The following is a 22,229-nucleotide window of genomic DNA, read 5'->3' as shown; positions in this document are numbered from 1 at the left end:
CGGGCAGCTATCGGTTATCGATGGCAAACCTTTAGCGGCGCCATAATTTGAATGCAATGAGTAGAGAGTAGATTTCGTTTTAAACATATTTTAATAGATATTTACTTTATTTGTTTTAAACATATATTATTTTTGTTTTGTATGTAATACATATTGTTTGTGTTCGTTTTCGTTAGCTTATCAAAAAATTCACTTCACTTTCGTGTTAGTTTATCGATTAACTAGTTTCCATAGGTTTTATGGTTTTGAATTTCACTACCAAGAGAAATGTAATTTACCTCTACAACAACACGTGCCCGTGCGTACTAATACGTATTTATACGTATTTCAATTAACTAATCGACGCGTATGTATTTTATAGACATGTATTTATATTATATATATTATGTAATAATAAGTTTCTAAATGTGTAGAAGATCAGTTATAGCTGCGACCCGCCGACGGGCACGGGCACAACACATTAATGTGGGAATCGGAATCGATTGAGGAGGAAAGCTTTACTCGGCATCCAAAACTAGCCTCGTCTAGCTGTCTTTTTATCCTTGCGTGATCCTAGATCAGCCTGTGGCGTCGTTTGTGACTTTTCTGCAGTTTCTTTGTGGTTACTTCTGCATTGGTGGTTGGTCCTCAAATCTGCGGACGTGTCCATAGCTCGCTCAGATCCTTCTTCAGCTTGCCCAGCTCTGCAAGTAGGGATTGGTTTGGACTTAATTCCCCAGTAAGTTGATTTACTTGTTGGCACATTCGTCGCTCTAACTTACCCAGCTGAGCTGGCATAACGCCCCCATTGCGAAATCCCAAATCAAAGCGCGGCTGAACTCCCAGCTGACTTGTCGAATTGGATCCCGAGTTCCGGAAGGCGGTGCCACTAAAACGGTGGAGAAAATCGTTGTTTAAAACTAAAAGCCTGAATTGTGTAGCTTAAAGCATTTCAATGTACCTGTAAGGATGCTTGAGGCAGCCATAGACCTCGCGGTAGCGTCCATACAGAGTGCCATAGGAAACGCCCAGAATTCTGGCGGCCTTCTTCATCTCGAGTCTTTTGTTTTTAATGGCGTCCAACACCTAAAAAAGATTGCAAAAAAGATTTAGTTGGAAAAATATTTAACAACCCATGAAACTCTCCTCTATTATTATCATTACATTACTAAGTTTTTTTTTTAGTTATTTGATGATGGAATAGCCTTGTCACACCTAAGCAATTAGTTTAATTTTCACTATTCATAGAAGCTTACTAAACTTGTCGTTTGCCATTAAAACAAAGTACAAAAAATGACGGGAGAAACCAAAACAACAAAAAAAGGAAGCTTAAAAACCAAAGCTTCATTTAAAAACCACAAAAAGTGTACACTTTTTAGCTGGTTTATTATTGTTGAGTATTTAAGCAGCACATTTGCCTGGCCAAAATCAATTGTAATATTTACTATTCAACATTGTAAACATTTATGGCTGATATAATATAAACATTTATGGCTGTTAAAATATAAACACTTATAGCTGATAAATATAAACATTTATAGGTGATATAATATACAAATTTATGGCTGATAAAATATATACACTTATAGCTGATAGTTGGCTTACACGCTTGGTGAATGGCTCCTCCCAGAACTGTGGACGCCGCCCCTTGGCCAGATAGTCGTCCATCTTGATGACGTCCTGCCACTGCGACAGCTCCTCGTTGGTCAGTCGCAGTTCGGCGGCATCGAAGTCCTCCAGCTTGATGTCGGGATAGTCGGCGGCAGCAGCAGTTCCACTGCCACCTGCATCCTGGCCACCGTTTCCATTTCCGCTTCCGGCTGTGGCATTTGCCACTGCGGCGGCGGCTGCTGCGACGGCCACAGCTGCGGTGGCGGCGGCAGTGGCCACATTCGGTGCAAATTCGTGGGCCATCAGCATGCCGTGTTCGTTGATCAAGTAGGAGGATCCAGAGCCAGTGGCTGAACCAGCGCCACCGCCTCCGGCAGCCACGCCACCCTCGTATTTGCAGGCAAAACTAGCTGGTATGACGACCGTCGGACGTGGCGACTCAGCCCTATTCGCCACCAGATGCTCATTCTCGATCTCCTCCAGCGGCTGCGGCAGCTCATCGGGCTCCACCTTGGGTGGCTCAACCTCATCCTCGCCAGACTTCTCATAGAGGCGACGAGCATGTCGTAGCTTGCCATGGCGTTCGCGTCGCTCGCCAATCTTCTCCAGCTTTTTGGTGGCGCTGCTGCTGGCCGTGGTGAGCACTGCCGGTAGCGACTCATCGCCGTCGCCCTCCGCCTCCTGTTTGTTGACAACGGCATCGCTGGGCGTGGCACTGCCATTTGCCTCCAAATTGGACCAATCCTGGCCAGCAACCGGCGGCTCCTGCTCACCGGTATCCGACTGAAGCAACTGTTGCTGCTGCTGTTGCTGCTGGTGACGTAGACGCTGGCGCTGTTTGGGCGGGCAGGCGGCGGGCGGGGAGGCCAGCGAGGCGGCATGGGCGGCCAGTGGCGGCTCCTCCGAAAAGTGACGCGCCGTCTCCAAGTAGGCACGCTGGGCGGGCTCCAGATTGGCGGCATACTGGGCCAGCTTGCGTCTGTTCAGAAGAATAATAATAATTTTTATAATGTTTAGCATTTTTTTTTGGTCTTTACTTACACATTGAAAACATCGTAGGCATCGTCTAGTGGCGGACGACCACGCTTGCGCTTGGGACCCAGGAAGTGTTCCACGGGTGCGACACCCTCGAGGGCGGAGCCACCGGTTACCGCACCCACTGCACCCGAAACCGTACCCGAACCCGAAGCTGAAGCTGAAGCGCCCGGCAGCGGCGTCATCACGGGCATGCGACCCAGTACACTCTCCATGCCCGGCGATGACAGACGCTCCCGTTCCCTCTCCCGCTCCCGCTCCCGATCTCTGTCCAAGAGCGCAGAGCTGTGCAAATGCAAGGGCGGAGCAGCTGGTGTCTGCTGCTGCTGCTGCTGCTGGTGCTGGAGGATTAGGTCCTGGGCGTAGCTCTCGGCCAAACTGCGCGGCGGTGAGTGAAACTCGGCGGCGGCCATCGGTGGCGGTGGTCCGTCCTCGTCATCGCGCCAGGTCACCTCGGCCAGGCCCTTGATCTTCAGGTCATCCGCGGTCTTCAGCAGCGAGGGTAGGCTGGCCTGCAAGTAAGTCAATTAAGGTTTATAGACAGGATTTATGGGTTTAGTTGTAGACTTACATGCTCCACGTTGATCTCGCCCTTGTACATGAACTCGATGAGGCACTTGACCTCCGCAAAGGTGACATCCTTCATGATGATGATCGGATCGCGTTCGCTGGCGTAATTCGAGAGCACGGCATCGAAGAAGGTGCTGCAGGCGCACAGGACGACGCGATGGGCGCGTATGAGTTGGCCCTCGCAGGCCAAAGTCACATCGCAGAAGCAACCGCGATCCAGGAGCTGGGAGAACATGGTCTGCAGATTGCTATGGTGGTACTTCCACCTCAGGCAGTACTGTTGCGGCAGCATGGTGGTGCCGCGCCTGCTGCTGCCCCTGATGGTGGTGCCTCTTTTGGTGTTGCCTCTGTTCGTGCAACTGGCTGTGGCACTAATTCTAGTGATTCTATCGCACAGCTTCTTCTTCTTGGCCAGTTGCCAGGCTGCAAAATACAATGATCGCAACGTTCAGTAAGGATGTTTCGCTAAAATACATTTCAATTATGAGAATGTGAAAATAATTCCCTCCAAAAACTTCATTAAATTCGCTCAAAGGACATTTTGCAGGCGCAAAAAACTACACATGATTAATAGTCAAACGAATTATTTGCCATATTATTAAGCGTAAATAAAAGCGATTTAGCCCGCCAATCGTGAAAGCCGAAATTGACTTTTCTTACTGCGTAACGTTTTTCCGCGCATCTGAACCTGATATTTGCAATCGTTTTTGTCCTGCCAGCCGATGAACTTGTTATCCCTATGAATCCTTTTCACAATGCGTCGCTGTGTAAATGTCAATCGCGCTACATGCAGCTTTTTACTGTTTATAGTTTATATAGTTTATATATAGTTTATAGTTTAATGAAAGGGTTTGCTGGCTTTTTTTTGCATTGCCACTTCTTGCTGGCATGTGTTTTTTCCAAGGTATTTTGCGAATTAAATTCATCGCAATTTTTTCGGCCAAATAAATAATCGAAATTCCCGCTTTATGTGCAGCCAAAGTCGGGATCGGTAAAAAGTAAAACAGGAAATGAGACAAAAAAGAAACCAGAGTCCTGTGCCAGTCATCGAATACCGAGATGTTTTTTCCAGCTCCATTTCCCCGGCAACAAAGAAGCGCCAATGACTTCGCTGGGTGTGGGGGAATAAGGGGGCGAATTTTCCGAAGGGGGGGGGTGGTGGAAAGTGGCGGTCGAAAGGACGGTAGTTTTTTTCTTTCAGACTGCAGCACCATAAAAATGTTCGTCGTCCTCGTTTTCATTTTATTATTACTCCTCTTCACCTCCCCTCATTCATCTCACCCCTCATTCATCTCTATACACATAAAACATTTTCATAATTTTATTTTTTTTTTTTTCGCACTGTGCACACTTTTATGCAGCGCAAATATTTTGCGCAAGGTAAAACTTAACTTTCCTTTTGTCCTTTTTTTTCCCATACATACATATATACATATGCACTTATGTAATACATATGCATGGGTATATAAAGAATAAACATATATACTTGGTATTTCGGGTACATGTACATGTATATACATATATGTATATGAAATGAGTTGACGCTTAATAAAAACACAATTTTCCACCCGCAGCAAGCAATCTGTCAATATACTTAAACACAAAGTGCGGAAAAAATGAAAAGCGCAATTATAAAATCCCTTTTGTTGTCGATTTCCACAGATTCATCGTAATTGTAAAATTGCATCGATGTGACGAAACGTCGAAATAAATTGATTATCGCGGTAAACAAAATGCCACATTCCAGGGTAACTCTATTCGAATAAAATCCAGCAGGCATTTCTGTTTCAAAAGTCCAGGCATTTGATGAACTACTCAAGTAGAAAGTTGTGGCTTGTAAACATTTTCAATAATATAGTTTTATACATATGTATATAGTTTACTTAAATACATACTGTACATACATATGTATATAAAAGGATAGATGTATATAAAAGGATATATGTATGTATATAAAAGGGTACATGCCCTCAACACTTTTTTGTGGGTAAGGTAATAAATTTTAAGAATTCCCCCAAACAATTTTGCTACCCTTTTTTTTATAGCTGCCAACAAATTTTTGAATTTTTTGTCTCTTAAACTTTGTTGTGTTTTTTTTGGGGATTTCATTTTTTTTTTTTTTTTTGTGAAACGCATTCTTGGTTTTAGTACTTTAGTACTAATAGCACAAGGGAAGGACAGTCGCAAAAAGGGTAGGATAATGGCGGGGGGAGTTAGGAACTTTATGTTAGCCGCGTTTTATGTCCAGTGTACAAAATGGACCACACACACATCTATCTATATATATATATATATACATATATATTTTTGGGGGGAAAAAAGGACTCGCACTCAGAAAAACTGACTTGGGAAGTGGAGAAGCAGAAGAAACACTTCTTTAGCATGGGTCAAATTTGGACTGAGAAAACGAACGGGGAGCTGTAGAAAAACGCTGGTGAAGAAAGATGGAAGAAAGAAGAAAGAAGCTCGCGAACAGAATGCGAAAGCAAATTTCGCTTCACCTTTTTCAGCTGCAAGAAATGCCAACGGAAAGTTGAAAAACAGAAACCAAGCGGCAAAAGAAAAAAACATCAGCAGCAGCAGAAAGCTGGCAAATAAATTGCACAAAAAAACATAAAAAACAAATAAACAAAAAACCAAACGAAATTGGGTAGAAAAACCCACGAAGAAAGGACTTCTTTGGCTAGTGTATATAAAAGAGTGCCATATGTACCGGTTTTTTTATGTGCAACCATTTGATTGATATATAAAATACAGGCGAACTTTATTTAATCGAAGTCCCATGTTCCAACTAGCTGTATATACTGTAATATCTTTATTATATGAGAAGGTATTCTTATAAATTACAAGTGTATTTGCTTACGAAGATGTCACAGAAATGCCAAAAGTCTTAAGATTACTTACACAGGTGACCTAGAAGTATGCAGTGGTTCTTATAACTTCCTCTTTTGAAATGAATCCACCGCATTGCATTTTTAAAATTTTTTTGCATACTTTTAGACACCTTTAAATTTAAATTTCAAATCAGTTAACATGTCTTGGGTTTGCAGCACATGGAATATAAAAAACATATAATAAATATGTAATATACATACATATATAATACATATAAAACATATTTTTTTCTATTCCATCGTACAAATGCTCCACTGTACAAAATAATAGTGGCATTAAAAAACGCAGTGTCCGGCGCACAAAGATTGGGATTTGAGTTTGGTTTCTGTTTCTATTTCTGTTTCGGTTTTCCGACTTGGCTCACTCACAATAATAGAAAGTCCGCCTTTCCCACCTCCCACCCACACACATAAACACCCAAACCCACACCCACACACAGACAAAAGTTAACTGCAAAGGGTTTTTGATCCCAATCTTTGCCACCCCCCCCACACACACAAACACACACACACCCACACGCTGAAGGCGTTACACATTTAAGTTCCTTAAAATAAAAACAGCTACAACCAGCACAGAAACACACACACACACACGAAAGGGGGCGGTTGTGGGCGGGTTGGCATAAAAAATACATGTTTTATTGTAGTATATTTTTCCCGCCAAGCAGTCGCACACACACAACCAAACACACACACACACACACGCAGACAGGCACAGAGCCCCTTTTCTTTTGGATTTTCTCATGGAAAATATTTTCGGTTTTTATCACATTTTTCTTCTTCTTCGGATTTCGTTTTGTGTGTTTTTTGCTGCATCTTTTTGTATTTTATTTTATTTTTTTTTTGTTGCTTTTTTCCCCTCTCTCCCTCTACTGCTTGTAAGCAGTGCAGGCTGGGTGGTTGGTGCAAGGGGAGGGGGGTGGTGTGAGGGGAGTGAAGCAAAAAGGTTGCGAGCGGAAAAATAAAAATGAAAAAAGACATTACAGCGACGGCGACGTTGGAGAGAAGAAAAAATAAATAAATAAAAACACAAAAAGCTGCCAGAACGAAGGGAAAATAAAGAAAGGCAGGGTACAAAAAAAAAAAAAACTCACACAACAAAAAAAATGAGGAAAAACATAACGACCGTTTCTCGTTTCATTTCGTTTCCCCCAAACCCCAAGCATACCCCCTCTCCCTCCCTCTGTTTTTTTTTGCAGTTTTTTTGCCCCACTGCTCTTTATTATTATTTTCAGTTTCTGTCTTTTGCCATTTATTTTTCTTTCTTATTTTGCGCCCCACGTTTCTCTCCTACTTTTTAAGCTGTAATTTTTTACTTTACGTTTTTTATGTTTTTCTGAGAGAGCTCAGCTCCTTCTTTTATTTTCAGCAATTTTATCCTTTTTTTTAAATATCGATTTTCATGTCAAGTTAAATGAAAGGTACACAGTTTTCCATACAACAACGTACAAAAAAAAAGACGGAATGTAAAAAAAGGAGAGTACGGAATTTATATGTGAACCTGTCATCCAAGTGTGTGTGTGTGTGTGTGTTTGTAATGCTTTTCTGCTTTTCCTCGCTGTCTCTTTTTATTATTAATTTTTTGTTCACACACACACATCCACACACACACACACACATGGTAGATTGTAGATTTTCCCCATTTCCCATTTCCTTTTTATAAATGCTTGGCAGGGACACACACAGCGAGGAAAACAACTCCAAGAATCCACTTCTTTTTTGCTTGACTTCCCTTTTTTGCAGTAGTTTTTCCTTAGCATTTTCCGAACACTTTATGGGTGGAGGTGGTAAATTCCAGCCATGATTAATGGAGAACTCAACTCAACTCAATCGAGATAGAACCACTTTTATATACATAACTGAAACACTTACAACCAATACTTATGGATTTCTACTATATGTTTTATACGTCGATTTGTGAACGGCGCAATTCCATTTCTCAATGCCAATTTTCGATTGAGATCAAATGGATTTCGAACTCAACGAGTTTCGTGGTTAGAAAATTGCCAACCATTCAAAGGACGTTCACAGTGATCCTTTGAACTTGCTTAATGGCAATCTCTAGCAATGGTCACATAATTATGAATTAATTAAGGTGCAACCAATGGTTAATCACAACGAACGCAGCTTAATCTGCTTGCACTGCTTTACGTCCTTGTGGCAATCGAACTGCTTGCCACACTGACCTCAACGCAACGCAACGCAACGCAACAAAAAGGGATAATCCCGCGGCATAAACCGATTTCGGAATTAACTCAAACGAAATTGCTTTTCATACTCGACACGAAATGGAACGGAAAAAGGAGTGGTGCTGATAATAAAAAAGAAAGAGAATATACTGTAACCGCATTATCAATTGCATTAAGCCACCGATAAGTGCAGGGCACTGGGTATATATACATACATATATAGAAATATATAGATATATATAGCCCGATATATAATGTGCCATTCATGTAGGTGGCTGGTTATGTACACGTTCTATGCATTATACACACATCCTTTTCCTGCCAGCAGCAATTTTCCTTCTTTATTTTTCTGCTTCTGCATCAGGTTTTTTATTACTTTTTTTCAGTTTTTTCGTTTTTTTTTTGTGCTTTGCTCGCTTTTGTAATTTGTATAATTTTTTAACATTGTCGACGCTGCTGCTCCTGTTTTTTTCGATTTTTCTGCGTTGGGTTTTTGCTTCTTGTTTTTCACCTCGTTTTCTGTTTTCCGTTTTTTTGTTATTTTGTTTTTTTTTTTGGTATTTCCTTAGCGTGGAGCAAAAAAATTTAATATAAATTTATGTGCTGGCAGGCGAGGAAAATGGGGGGGTGGCTGGTGAGGGGTTTGTTATAAACTTGTTGGCAAATGGAACACGGCAAAAATATGTAGAGTGTTTTACACAATTTTCATTTGGTTATTTTTAATATCAATAAAAATAATAATACGCCAGCGAAAATATGTGCGTATATGAAAATGAAAAAGTTTCATTTCCGTTTACATCTTCGTTTATAGAGCTGCGAGTTATGACCTCTCCGAATGTCCTGGCCCCAAAAAAATCCCCAATCATGAAACGTATTTTATCGCACCATAAAAAGTTTTGATAAAACAAAGTATAATTCAAAAACAACGATTTCACATCCTGATATCTAAACGAAAAAAACCGAGAGGAAAAACCGAATATAATCACTCAGATAATTGAAGTATATGTTTGATTAAATTATACAATCGCAAGTTAATGAGAACTGCAGAATATTTATTTGATTTATGCAAGCATTTCCTCTGCTCCTTTTTTTTTTGTTTTTTCAATCAAAAACCGCAAAGAAAGATATTCAAAGAAAACAGAAAGCAAATACGATCCGCAGACATGCGAAAATCACATCGAGTACAACGAAAACCACTAAATACTGTAAAAATCTGCATCAAGTACAGTGGAACGTCTTCCAGTTGAACGGCTAACCAATTGCTTGGTCAGTTTTCAGTTGCTAATTAATTAATGGAAAAAAAAAGAGTTTTGAAGGCAAGTAAGCTTTCTGCAATTAAAAAGGTAGCACGAAGGTGAATTCGTTTTAGGCAAGTTTTGCTGTAACAAAAAAAAACCGTGGACTTCTTCAGCATCTTTGGGTTTCTTTCCATTTCTTCTAGCTCCCAACTACAACGTGTCCCGCTCTTCTGCTTGCATAAATAAATCAAGAAGCTTGGATACGGCCGACTAACATATACCCTATACCGCATACAAAATACGCTCAAGATGCAAAGTGCACTCTCTGTTAATAGATATTTTCCATGATGGTTAACTTCATTATTGGTCAGGCGATTGGAAAACGGAGCATGCCCCTGCATTCGGCAGCTTTACAGGGTATCACAAAATAAAATAAACGAAACGACAGAAAGGCCAAGTCAAATGAATAAGCAGTTTCTCCGCTTCTGCTCCAAGTCAGAAAAAAAAAACAAACACACACAAAAAAGAGAAAAGGAAACATCGACGAAAAAAAACAAGAGAGAACGCTATAGTCGAGTTCCCCGACTATCTGATACCCGTTACTCAGCTAGTGTATGTGCGAAGGACAGTTTTTGGCGGTTTGTGGGCGTTAGAGTGGGCGTGGCAAAAAGATTTTTGCAAATCGATAGAAATTTTCAAGACCAATACAAAAATGAAAAAATATTAAAACATTTTTCAAAAGTGTGGGCGTGGCAGTTTTGGGCGGTTTGTGGGCGTTAGAGTGGGCGTGGCAAAAAGATTTTTTGCAAATCGATAGAAATTTTCAAGACCAATACAAAAATGAAAAAATATTAAAACATTTTTCAAAAGTGTGGGCGTGGCAGTTTTGGGCGGTTTGTGGGCGTTAGAGTGGGCGTGGCAAAAAGTTTTTTTGCAAATCGATAGAAGTTTACAAGACCAATACAAAAATAAAAAAATATTAAAACATTTTTCAAAAGTGGGGGCGTGGCAGTTTTGGGCGGTTTGTGGGCGTTAGAGTGGGCGTGGCAAAAAGATTTTTTGCAAATCGATAGAAATTTTCAAGACCAATACAAAAATGAAAAAATATTAAAACATTTTTCAAAAGTGTGGGCGTCGCAGTTTTGGGCGGTTTGTGGGCGTTAGAGTGGGCGTGGCAACATGAATCGACAAACTTGCGCTGCGTCTATGTCTCGGGAGTCTGTGTGCTTAGTCTCAACTTTCTAGCTTTTGTAGTTCCTGAGATCTCGACGTTCATACGGACAGACAGACGGACGGACAGACGGACAGACGGACAGACGGACAGACGGACAGACGGACAGACGGACAGACGGACAGACGGACGGACAGACGGACATGGCCAAATCGACTCGGCTATTGATCCTGATCAAGAATATATATACTTTATATGGTCGGAAACGCTTCCTTCTGCCTGTTACATACTTTTCAACGAATCTAGTATACCCTTTTACTCTACGAGTAACGGGTATAATAATAATAAGAAATGTAGAAAGAATTCGCATTCGAAAGCAATTCAAAGGAAAAATCTATGCGTTCTTTTGATTCTCGCTTTCTTGGCAAATTGGTAGGAGTTTTTTTTATTTACTTCCCTCTTTATTTTTGGTTTCTGTTTTTTTTTTTTTTATTGTGCCATCGCGTTTATGTTTCTTTTCGTACCCATCGTGGTTTGCAAATTGAGCGGGGTGTCTTCGAATTTTCATAAATATTTACTCTGGCACTTTATGCAAGCACTCGATGATGTAACCTGATAGTAGTATACATATGCAGGGTACGCCCTAGTACATCATAATTGAACTATAAGATGCTAATTACCAACATTTCGAAGAATCGAAATCGAGTAGTAGCGCACACCTAATGGATATGGCATAGTCGAACCCATTTGACACACATCGTTTTGCTGCTGATTGCGAATGGACCACAATTCAAAATTCATATTATTAATAAGTAATAAAAAGAAATGAAGAAAATTGCCAAAGAGCACAGAGCACGCAAAAAAATCCACAAGAAGAAGTATCTCGCAGATACGCAGGTTTCCCCCTTTTTTTTTTATTTATATACATACATACATATGTACATATGTATATATTCATTTTGCAGATTCTGCGGTTGCGTTTGCCTTTGGGTTCTTGTGTTTGGTTAGTCTTCTTTTATTTTTATTTTTATTTGGAATGCCAAAAGTGCTGGCAAAAAAATTCAGACCTAGGCCAAGAAAGGGAATGGCGGTCCAAATTGAAGTCCAAGATCAAGACCGGGTTCCAGATCTCCTTCCCCTCCACCTCTCCCCTCCCAGCGGCGGATCCCCAGCGAAATATACAATTGCGAATAAGGCCAAGTGCAATAACACTTAATGCACAAACAAACACACACACACACACACACGTGCGCGATATATACATCGCATATATACAGATATATCTAAAGAGGTACGCAACATCATAAAGCCTTCTGCCCCCAAAAACAACAAAGCTGCAACCAAGCAACAAAAAACAAAAACATGAAAGGAAAAAAAACTGTGCAACTTTTCTTTACGATCCTCTATAACTATGATATGACCGCTTTGTTGTTCTTGTTGTTGTCGCTGTAGTTGCTATTATTGCTGTTATTGTTGTTATTGTTCTTGTTGGCCAAGTGCATTCGCCTTCCGTTTTTGTTGTTGCCGTATGTTGACTTATGCAGCTTCTTCTCCTTCCCAGCTTTTAAGCCCACTACACCGCATTATGCCCCTATGACACTGCACAGAACAACGATCCCGAGAACAGGACTAGTAAAGTAATATAGTATAGGAATGTAGCATAGGTATATAGTATGGGAATATAGAAGAGGAATAGTACAGGAATAGGAATACAGTATAGGAATATAGTATAGGAATATAGTAAAGGAATATAGTAAAGGAATATAGTATAGGAATATAGTGAAGGAATATAGTACAAGAATATAGTATAGTATATGTAGGCATATAGTATGGGAATGCAGTATATGAATATAGTATAGGATTATAGTATACGAATGTAGCATAGATTTATAGCATAGGAATAGTTTAAAAACAGTGCAAATAAAGCATAAAAGCGAATTTATTCTATATAGCTTAATCACTTTCGCAATTTCGAATCTCCACTTTGCTGGTGTCATACAGGCACAATTTAGCCGAGCTTTTCCAAACACTCGCTTCCCTTTTTTAAGCTGGCTATGTGGCTGTTCCTGTTCAAATTATTAGACAGCAATCGTACAAAAAACACGCAACGTCCAGTTTGGCACACTCACACACACACACACACACCTTCTAAGATAAAGAAAAATATTTTCCTTCATTTTTTTTGTTGTGTGCTGCACATCTGTGTAACCTCAAGGTTGCTGAACCTCCAAGGAGCTGGAAAAAAAGGAGATGTTTGTGGGTGAAGGAGGAGCAGCAGCGGGTAAAACAATGCAAAAAAAAAAAAAAGAAAACAGGACATTGCCATAAATAGAGTCCTAGCCAAATAACCAGATTGCACGATTCCGCTTCCTTTGGATATTAAATATTACAAATTGCAAGTTTCAGTGGATGTAAAGAGTAACTTTGTAAATATGCTACGCATCATATTTATCAGCTGGTACGACATGCATTCGACACTCCACTTCGATATAAAACCGGGTAATTGTTTATGGAATAGTAGTAGGTATTGTGCGAGGAATTTATAAACAATTTGATTCATGGTATAGCAAGTGGTTGGTTATGGAATTGTTTATATTTTCTATAAGGACTTGGTCAAAACTTTGAGTTCAGCCAGACTGACTGACTGACTTTGCACCTCATAAATGTCGGGTGCGCAGTAAATCCATCTTGCAGATGCGTTCAAGGTGTTAAATCAAGTCAAGGTCTAGCCCAAAAACCTATAAATAATGTTTGGCTAGATCTCGGAAACCCTTTTTACCGCGAAAGAGTCAAAGGAGCCGAGTGGCTCTGAACCTGATGATCAATGGCAATGACTCGGAGCAGGTGGATGGAATGAGATTGGATGAGATTGGATGGGATTGAATGCCAGGAGGGATCTGCTGGTGAAATGCGCTTTTTACTTTTTACGTTTTACGTTTTAAGGTTTACTTTATACGTTTTAGTTTTCAGCTTGGCTTTGACTATATCTACCTTGTTAACTGATACTACTTCTACTTCTACTGCTGCTGCTGCTGTTGCTGTTGCTGCTGGTGATGCTGCTTGTTCTTTTGCTGGAAAAGCTGCACAAAAACCTGGCTGGCTAAAATAGCAAACAAAACACAAGAGAACACCAAAAAATCGAATAAAACAAAAGCAAAAAGGGAGAGCGAGCGAGCGGGTAACACAAATTGCAAAGCTGGAAAAAGGAAAAGCTGCTTTGCACAATCTCAAAGGGGAAATCGGGGGGGAAATAGAGGAAGTTACCTACTAGTTAATGCACAGAAAAAAAAAGAAAAAAAACCTTGGCAACTTTACCATTCTATTGCAATATTTAACATCTTTTGGTGCCTCTTTTTACCTTTAATTTGTCATTGGGGGAAATGAAATATTTAAGGCCTTCTGTCTGTGAATTCCTTCATTAAGTTGGTTGCATTTTCTCTACGTGTAGCTGCTACCAGCTATTTCTTCGGCTTCGTTCTATTCTATTCTATCTTATTTGATTTTTTTGTTTTCGGTGGCGGCGCATGAAAAAGCCAAAGAAGCTGCAGATACAAATGTAAGATGTTGGAAACTCAGGGGGTAGAAAAACTCACTTGCTGGGGGGAAAAAAGAACATTCATCAAGAAAACTGTCGTCGTTTTTTGTGTGTGCGCAAAATGCTCTACGGCATTTGGTATCTGTATCTTTAGCCGCTGCTATATGTATCTGCATTTGTATCTGTAGCTGTAGCTGTAGCTATAGCTGTATCTGTATCTGTAAGTACGTTAGCCTCCGCCGCGGATTCTAACTCATATTACTGCCTTGTTTACTGGCTTTTGCCTCTTGTTACCAACATCGCTACATTACCACATTCCCCCGCCAGCCAACCATTTGTTTATGTCGGTGTTTTGTGTCCAATCCGCCCGCCTGCTCGTTTGTTTTTATTTTCATTATTTATCATATTTTTTTGCTAGCGCCTAATGTAAACTTTAATATTATTTCTGTATTTTTTGTACTTCTGTACTGCTGTATTGTTCGTGGAAAACCCACAGAAGTGTGCAAAAACGGGCAGAGTCAAAAAAGTATGGGGGAAAATATGTCGGGGAAAAGTCAAGAAAAGCTCGGTTTACCCAGTTAAATAAAAACAAGTATTTCATTTCGTTGCCAAAGAGATTCAAAGAAAATTGTGCTACTGAAGCTTTACGTTTTTTAATATACATCATTTTACATTAAGTTTGTTTTTTTTTAACTATTAAATAAGTGAATCCTTTTTGCCCGAGTTCCTTTAAGCAATTTATTTGAATATTGTAACGCAAAGGAAAATTTCCAATTAAGTAGAACAAACTTCGCCAAGATTTACCAACCGAGTATTACTATTTCATTTAAATTACGTTAATAGCAAAAGTCTAACTACAAAATAAATGGAGAGCATGGGAAAACAACAACAAAAATAAAAAAAATAAATGTAAGCGGAAAAACGTTGTTGATGATGGCAGCGAAATCTCGAAATGAAAAGAGCAGGGAGTTTTTTTTGCCGCTTGTCTCCTTGAAATGAGAATATTGATGCCCTGCAAATGATACGAATTCACGGGTATGCCGGACTGAATGGAAAAGATGCAAGTAGCACGACTTAAGCAGAAGACTTGACATCTTTTCAAAAACCACGCACTGCAATCTATAAACTTGTTTGGCCATAAAGGCAACTTGTCTTTAGCGATCATAAAATGTGCACTACCGAAAGTTATTGGTTTTCTATAGCATTTTTATGCACTCGACTGTTAAGTCATCCCATCACTGGATATCTGTTAGTCGTTGTCATTTTCGAAATGGCTTTTTTGCACTGGCTGCCTGTTTTTGCCGCTTACTGTTTTTTTTTTTTTGAAACAAAATCGGTGTGTTCCTCGTTTTGGGCACTTTGTAATTTATTACGTTTTTTGCCGTTGTTGCTGCTCCGTTTGAGTATTTTATAAAATTGTTCAATTTTTGCACGAGACATTGTCGCAGGGTAGCCTCAGTCTACCCCCTCCCGTGCCCCCTCAAAAATCCCCACACCCCATGAAAAGCAGCAGTAAAGTGGCGCTGGAAAACGAAAAATAATCAAGAAAAAAAAAATAGAAAAAGAAAGAAAAAAAAATATGGGGGAAAAAAATATGTGGAAAAAATGAAGGGAAAATAATGGGCGGGGCAAGGAAAAGCGAACCAAAGTGAATATTGAGATATTTTCCATGCTGACAGCCCGCTTGGTTCGTTTCGTTTTCGGTTTTGGTTCGTACAAAAGTGATTTACTCTTTTGGTAATGTGCAAGACCCTCCCAAAACTCCACCACCCCCTACCCCCATCCCCACTCCTTTCCCTCAATTTTCCAACCATTTTTTCATTTTTTCGCCTGCATGTTTATGTGCAATTTTCCCTCACACATACACACACACACACACAATTGCTACTTTTGCCATATACAGTTACAACATATCTGCACTTATATAATATATAAGAGTTTTTCTCGCTTTTGGCCATAAAAAAGGGAGTACTCGAACTAAAAAACACACAAAAAAAAACACCAATGTATAAAGTTCATTTGCAGAGCGTGAAACCATTGATACCCTGGCAAAAGGAATGTCATTTCAAGCATGCCACACTTTCAACAAGTAGATGGCATTCCACTTCATTAACAGTCGACCTTGCGACGGCATTTGCCCGTCGTGTGTTTCAAATTTGATGAAACTGCTAATACATCCCATGGGTTTTAGCCACAAGCCAAAGAAAGTAGCAAAAGTTTTTAACTAAATCAACAAGACTCGTTCACTGCGACTTGAATACACTTACTATAATCATTTAAGCGAAATTGAGTGTGACCAAATGTGCATAAATGCGTTGCAGTGTGACCAAACGCGCATGGAAATCTGAGAACAAACTGCTGTTTTGCAGTTTTGAAAATATTGAAAATATTTGAAGTCGGCGTTTAAAATTTTGTGCTGTGCAAAATACAAATGAGGGTTTTCACCGCTCGTACTCCTAATTCCTTATTTTATTTTTTTTTTTGTACTCCAACTTATTTTCTTACCTTCCCCAACGCCGGAAAAGTTCGTTCGCTCACTCGGTTACAGTTTTCTTTGGCCACCCTTTCCGCGTCCTCCTTTTAAGCTTATAGTTTTCCATCCCTTTGCCAAGCGCGCCAAAAAAAATTGACTAGGAAAATGGGGAAAAATGGGGGAAATGGGGAAAACGTGGAAGAAGGGAAGGGGGGCGGCGGGGTGAATGTAGAAAAGCGGACAGGCAAAAACCGAGCAACAGTAAAACGAGCGTTTTTTATTTGCCCCTTTTTTTTTAGTGTGGAGAAGTGGGTAGGTTTTTGGGGGTAAATAAATTAAATGCTTGACTTTATTTTGCCCGACGATGTTTGCCTTGTTTTAATATTTTCCTTGCCTTTCTCTGGATATACTTTTCTTGTTTTTTGCCAGTACTTTTCCCTTTGTCTCCCTCACTGTTTTTTATATACATTTTTTTTTTGTTGTTGTTGTACATTTTCTAGCCCTTTTTGTGCCATTTTAGAGCATGATTTGTAGTTCGTTTCGTTAGATGGAATTCCAATCTGCTGGCGAACAAAAGGGTGGAAATGTACGAAAAGATTTCCATAAGTTCTTGTCGGTTGGCGGGGGTAAGGGGAAAAGGTGGAGGGGGGGTGGCGATAAAGGAGCACAAAAGGATACACTTTGAACCTGTTGCGGTTCAGAGAACCTGATAAAAACTTGCATTTCTTCGGGGTAAATCGTTTACGAAGCACCAACTTTATGCACCTTACATACATACATATATCTACTGATATAAATAATACACTCTGCAAATAATACACTTTAAATAAAGTATTCAGTATGTGCAAAAACATATGCATATGCACTTTCTGCATATCACTCATACGCAGTGTTGCCTCGCTAAATCATTTATTGGTTTTGTATTTCTTCCTCTGCTTCGCTGATAACAACTAATTAATTTGCAAGGGGTCCACTCTAATGTCGCTGCATTCCAACGCAAAAAAAAAATAAACAAAAAAAAACCACTCTAAAACCAAATCAAGTTTACACAATGCACTTTTGCAAAGCTTGCTTATCAGCCAAGGTTTTTTACAATAAACAAAAAAAAATATGAATAAAATGCAGTAAAAAGTGTGAATGCGGTTGCTGCACACACATACATATACAAATTGAATTAATAGGAAAGTAAATATAATTGAATCAGTAACACAATTTGAGCTGGAAAATTGTTGCAAATTACTACATATATAGAAATAAAATGCCACATTGCCACGGAAGCAGATAAAATTAAAAAGGCGAACGAAACAAAATTGAATTAAAATGTATTAACGCAATACAACAAAAAACCAAAAAGCACAAGCAACAAAAAAGGAAAAAGAAAAAAAAACTAAACAATAAAATACACAGACAAGCCACAAAAAACGTTTTGTGATTCATAATTTCGATTCGTATTCGGCTTTTTATTGTTATTATTTTATTTATAAATGTGTATTTTTGTGTTTTTTTTTTTTGGGTTTTGGGTGATTTTTGTAGAGTTCGCTTTTGTTGCCCATTTGGAGTGTGCGTGTATTGTTGTTGTTTTTTTCTTTATCTTTCCTATTTGAAAATGTTTTTATTGGTTTTTTTTTTCGTTTTATTTTGTTTTTTTTTTCTGGCGGTTAATTGCATAAAAATAGAGGCCGCATTTGTGTTGCCTTTTTTGTGATTTTCGATCGCGACATAATTTGATTTGAAAACCTTGGGCGAACAGAGAAATAAAAACCGAATGAATGAAACTGGGCGCCAAAGAATTCTCGACTTTCGAAGGGCGATTTAATGATGGGGATTGATATCAAAAATCTCAAATATTTTCTCTATTATTTCCCATTGTTTCGCTTGCTTTTTATCTCTTTGGCATTGCATTGATTTCAGTCTTTTCGTTTCTTTTCCAATTATTATTACTCTACTCCTCTTTTTTTATTTTTCTTTGGAGCCCCAGTGTTTTCACCACTTCTCAAAGTTATCAGCGAAATTTGCCTAGCGTGTTTGTTAGTTTTTTACTTTATTTTTAGTGTCTCGCCCCGCAAAATTTATATACATACATAATATATGTACATTGGTGTGTATATTTATGGCTTTGTTAATTTTTGTTTTTATATTTCCGATTTGCCGTTTGCAGTGCAGTTTTTTTCTTTGTTTATTTTTAATTATAAATACGAGCTGATATCAAAGAATGAGGGGAAAAAAACTATGAAAAAGAAAAGGCTGCAAAAAATATTGAACCCTTTTTTTTTGGCGAAACTAAAGGCCTGTGAAAAGTTGAAGGAAGTGCTTTTGTTATCATAAAAAAAGAAAAACACTGGATATAGGAACTTTGTCGGCATTTTGAGAAAACATTATTTACGCATTGCAAATTATGCTTATCATTTTTCATACAGTGCGCAAAACATAAACAACCGAAAATTTACGTAAGCGAATTTTATTTGCCAACTAGCAAAACAAAAATAAAAAAAAATCAACACATAGAGTAAACTAAACTTAAAGCTGGTATGACAACAACAACAAATACAAATGGCAACATTATAATCACACACGAAAAACAATATTTCGTGTCAAAATTTGTGTCGTTTTTTGCTTCATTTCCTACTGCCGCTTTTGTTTTTCTAGAGAATTTTTATTTGGTTGCGGAATAACACGAAAATAAGTGTGATTTTGTTATAAACACGCCGCGGGCTTATTTTGACTCGACTGTGGCAGTACCCTACATTTATGTTGTTATTGAAATTAAGAGCAATGCTTATTTTTTGGCAAGTAAATCCAAATTGGCCTCTCTGTGAAAGCCAGAAAAATGTACAATTTTAAAATGCTTTTGTTGGAATAATAACTTTTTTAGTTTTATACTAATTTGAAGATTTATTTTGCTGTTTCGCACATATGTACAGATGTACTATAGGTCAATTAACTAGTGGTAACTTTTTAATCATGGCTAAATAATAATACTATGTATTTAAGCCGAATTGGGGGGCGTGGCACGTTGGATGCTGACCTGCCCTTGTTTTTTTGCCTTTGGCTGGCGCTTGTTTGTTATCACTTTGTGCTGATTTGTTTTTGGACAATGAACTTGAAATTTGGAGCACGCGTCTCACATGTAATTGAAATGTGTGTGAGTGGGGCGAAGGAGCGGGCGAGGCAGAGGGGCGATGAAGATGGCGAGCAGAGAGCAAGAGCAAGTGAGAGCGCTCACGCACAACAACACTAGGGCACAGAATCCAGGGGCGGATCAAGGGGTAAATATTCGGGTTGAAGGGCGCTAGGGTTATGAAATATCTAAATAAGTTTAAATGTATTGTATATATAATATATTTAAATAAATGAATAACTTGTTCACTTTAAGTTTTTGTTGCGAAACGGAAACCCGCTTCAAAAGTTTCCGGATTCGCTCCTGATGCAATCCGCTCACTTCCTCGCTCTCTCTCTCTCGCTCTCTTGTTCACCGTGCCGCCTCGCCGCCCTCTCCCACACTCTGATTCGCCGTTTCATTTTTTTTTTTTTTGCGCAGACGAATGCCGCTGTGAAAACAAAAAACCGAATAAAACAGCCGACAAAAACAAAAGGAAGGAGAAACGTTGACGGCGACGTCACTCAAATGCGATTTGCAATTTTAATTTTTGCCGTTCATGTTTTGCAGTTTTTTGTTCATATAATTAAAGTTGTAAAAATGAATTGCCATGCAGCAACAAAAAAAAATGAGAGAAAAGTAAATTGCAAATTGTAAATTGCTTTTGCCATAAAGGCGGAAATGCCCCTCTCAACAACAAAAAAAAAAAAAAAAAACATACACATACACATTCAAATAGTGCAGCAAAAAACTAAAAACAAATAAGCCGAAGTCGACAACAAAAAAAATGGCAAAACAGAGGAAGAAGAAAACTAAAAGCCACAGAAAAAACAGAAACCGATAAACCCATAAATAAAAAAAAAACGAGCACAAAAAATAGCCCCAAAACTTAAGATACACAACAGTGTACAAAATAGTAGTAAACTTATTTTAAGAGACACAAGTTTCCATTTTTTGTATATATTTTTAAGCAACGACTATTATTTTGGGCATAACTATAGGAGATAAGCAACTAAAGCGAACTTTGAAAGGTCGCAAAAAAACCCTAATTACCAAGCTTAGACAAAAACAAAAAACTACAAAAAAAAAACACAAAAAATGTAAATTACTGGCCTATGAATTTAATTAATTTTTTGCAACTCTGTCGTTTTTTTCCCCCAAGTTTTTTCCATTTTTATCTTGACGATTAGTTGGCAGCAACAATTACAATAGGCGAAGAAAAAGCGCCAATCGTTTCCTGGGCGAAAAACAATTGTTTACAATAATTGCATGCGATTATTATTTATGTCAATTTCGAATATTCAGCTGGCAAAGTCAACAAACCCGGAAACCTTCGGCGAGAACAACGGAATTTTTATCGTAATATTTTTGTTCGCCTTTTTGCGTTTAACAAAAAAGAGCACGCACAAAACAAAACAAAACGTGCACAAAAAAAGAAAATAAAGAAGCACAAAATATATTATTGAAAACACAAAAACAAAAACAGAAAAAAGGGGGGAGAGCGGCGAACATAAACAGAAAATCGCACAAATAACACACAACTTTTGTTTGGCTAAAAATAAAACGACATTCGTTTTGCGTGTCTTTTTAGCACATGAAATAAATAATTTGTTTTCTCACCTTTTCTTTATGACTTTTCGCGTTATCTTTGCTTTTTTTGGGCTTCTTTTCCCCCAATTTCTTTTACTTTTCCTTTATGCTTTTTGTTTTGTTATTCGAATCGAATTGCACACGCAGCCGTTTTTTTGTCCACAAAAAATTCATTCATTCATTTAAATTCTGGCTTGCCATTATTTGTTGTTTCATTTATATTTGTTTTGTAACATAAAAAAAAATTGCAAAAACAGCGAATTCAAAACGCGCGCGTTTTTTTCTTTTGCCCCCTGCAAGCGGTTAACGGTACACACGCAAAACAATATTTTAGTTTTAATCACTAACCACTAAATTGTCCGGCGAATCACCAAAAATAATTGATTTGTTTTAGAATCGTTGCGAATGTTTTGCTTATGTTTTTGTTGATATTTTGCGGTAATTTGTTTTTTTTTAGCGGAGCATCCAAGAGAAACACACCGCGAAGTCGACGGATCTTCGAGTGAAAAAGAATTGAACTTTGCGTGTTGCTTATATAGACTTTGGCTGGCAACAATGTTGCCGGTGAGAGATGTTGCGCTCTCCCATACGGTTGGCAACATCTCTCCCGGTTCAGCAGCACCACAAATTTGGTGGGAACTTTCAAATGCACTAACGCTTATCGCTTATAAGCTGGTGTACATCTAAAGAAAGCACCTAAATTCTTGATAAATTGTTTGTGTTAAGTAGTTGCACTAGATTAATTATTTTATCAATTGCAAAAACATAATCGCTCAACCAGAAGGAGGGTATTACAATTACTTTTATTTGTAAACATTTGAAATATTTTCCCGTAAAATCAATTTTT

General features: G+C 38.7%; 1 protein-coding gene across 2 annotated transcripts; it reads right to left on the bottom strand.

Moving 5' to 3' along the window:
- Positions 1–129: 129 nt before the first annotated feature.
- On the bottom strand, positions 130–21,889 carry LOC6525493 (protein bric-a-brac 1). 2 transcript variants are annotated; one of them, XM_039377410.1, is made up of 7 exons: positions 21,413–21,889; positions 3,197–3,618; positions 2,632–3,137; positions 1,585–2,569; positions 941–1,065; positions 762–868; positions 130–706 (listed from the first exon to the last, which is right to left on the bottom strand). In XM_039377410.1, exons 2-7 carry the CDS (start codon positions 3,485–3,487, stop codon positions 669–671), a joined length of 2,052 nt encoding a protein of 683 aa, XP_039233344.1. In that variant the 5' UTR covers positions 3,488–3,618; positions 21,413–21,889; the 3' UTR covers positions 130–668. The 2 variants fall into 2 exon arrangements, with proteins under 2 accessions (XP_039233344.1, XP_015046308.1); XM_015190822.2 differs by having other exon boundaries at positions 130–683.
- Between the last annotated feature and the right edge of the window lie 340 nt (positions 21,890–22,229).

This window comes from Drosophila yakuba, chromosome X, assembly GCF_016746365.2.
Source record: "Drosophila yakuba strain Tai18E2 chromosome X, Prin_Dyak_Tai18E2_2.1, whole genome shotgun sequence".
NCBI lineage: Eukaryota > Metazoa > Arthropoda > Insecta > Diptera > Drosophilidae > Drosophila > Drosophila yakuba.
This window is presented reverse-complemented; position numbering and strand designations above follow the sequence as displayed.

Bases quoted from the DNA above. Each gene is read 5' to 3' on its own strand.
- LOC6525493 (XM_015190822.2), bottom strand. From the start codon at position 3,487: ATGCTGCCGCAACAGTACTGCCTGAGGTGGAAGTACCACCATAGCAAT. The intron at 2,570-2,631 runs GTAAGTAAAGAC...TCTTCTGAACAG, and splicing joins GCCTACGATGTTTTCAATGT to ACGCAAGCTGGCCCAGTATG. The intron at 1,066-1,584 runs GTAAGCCAACTA...AATCTTTTTTAG, and splicing joins AGGAGCCATTCACCAAGCGT to GTGTTGGACGCCATTAAAAA.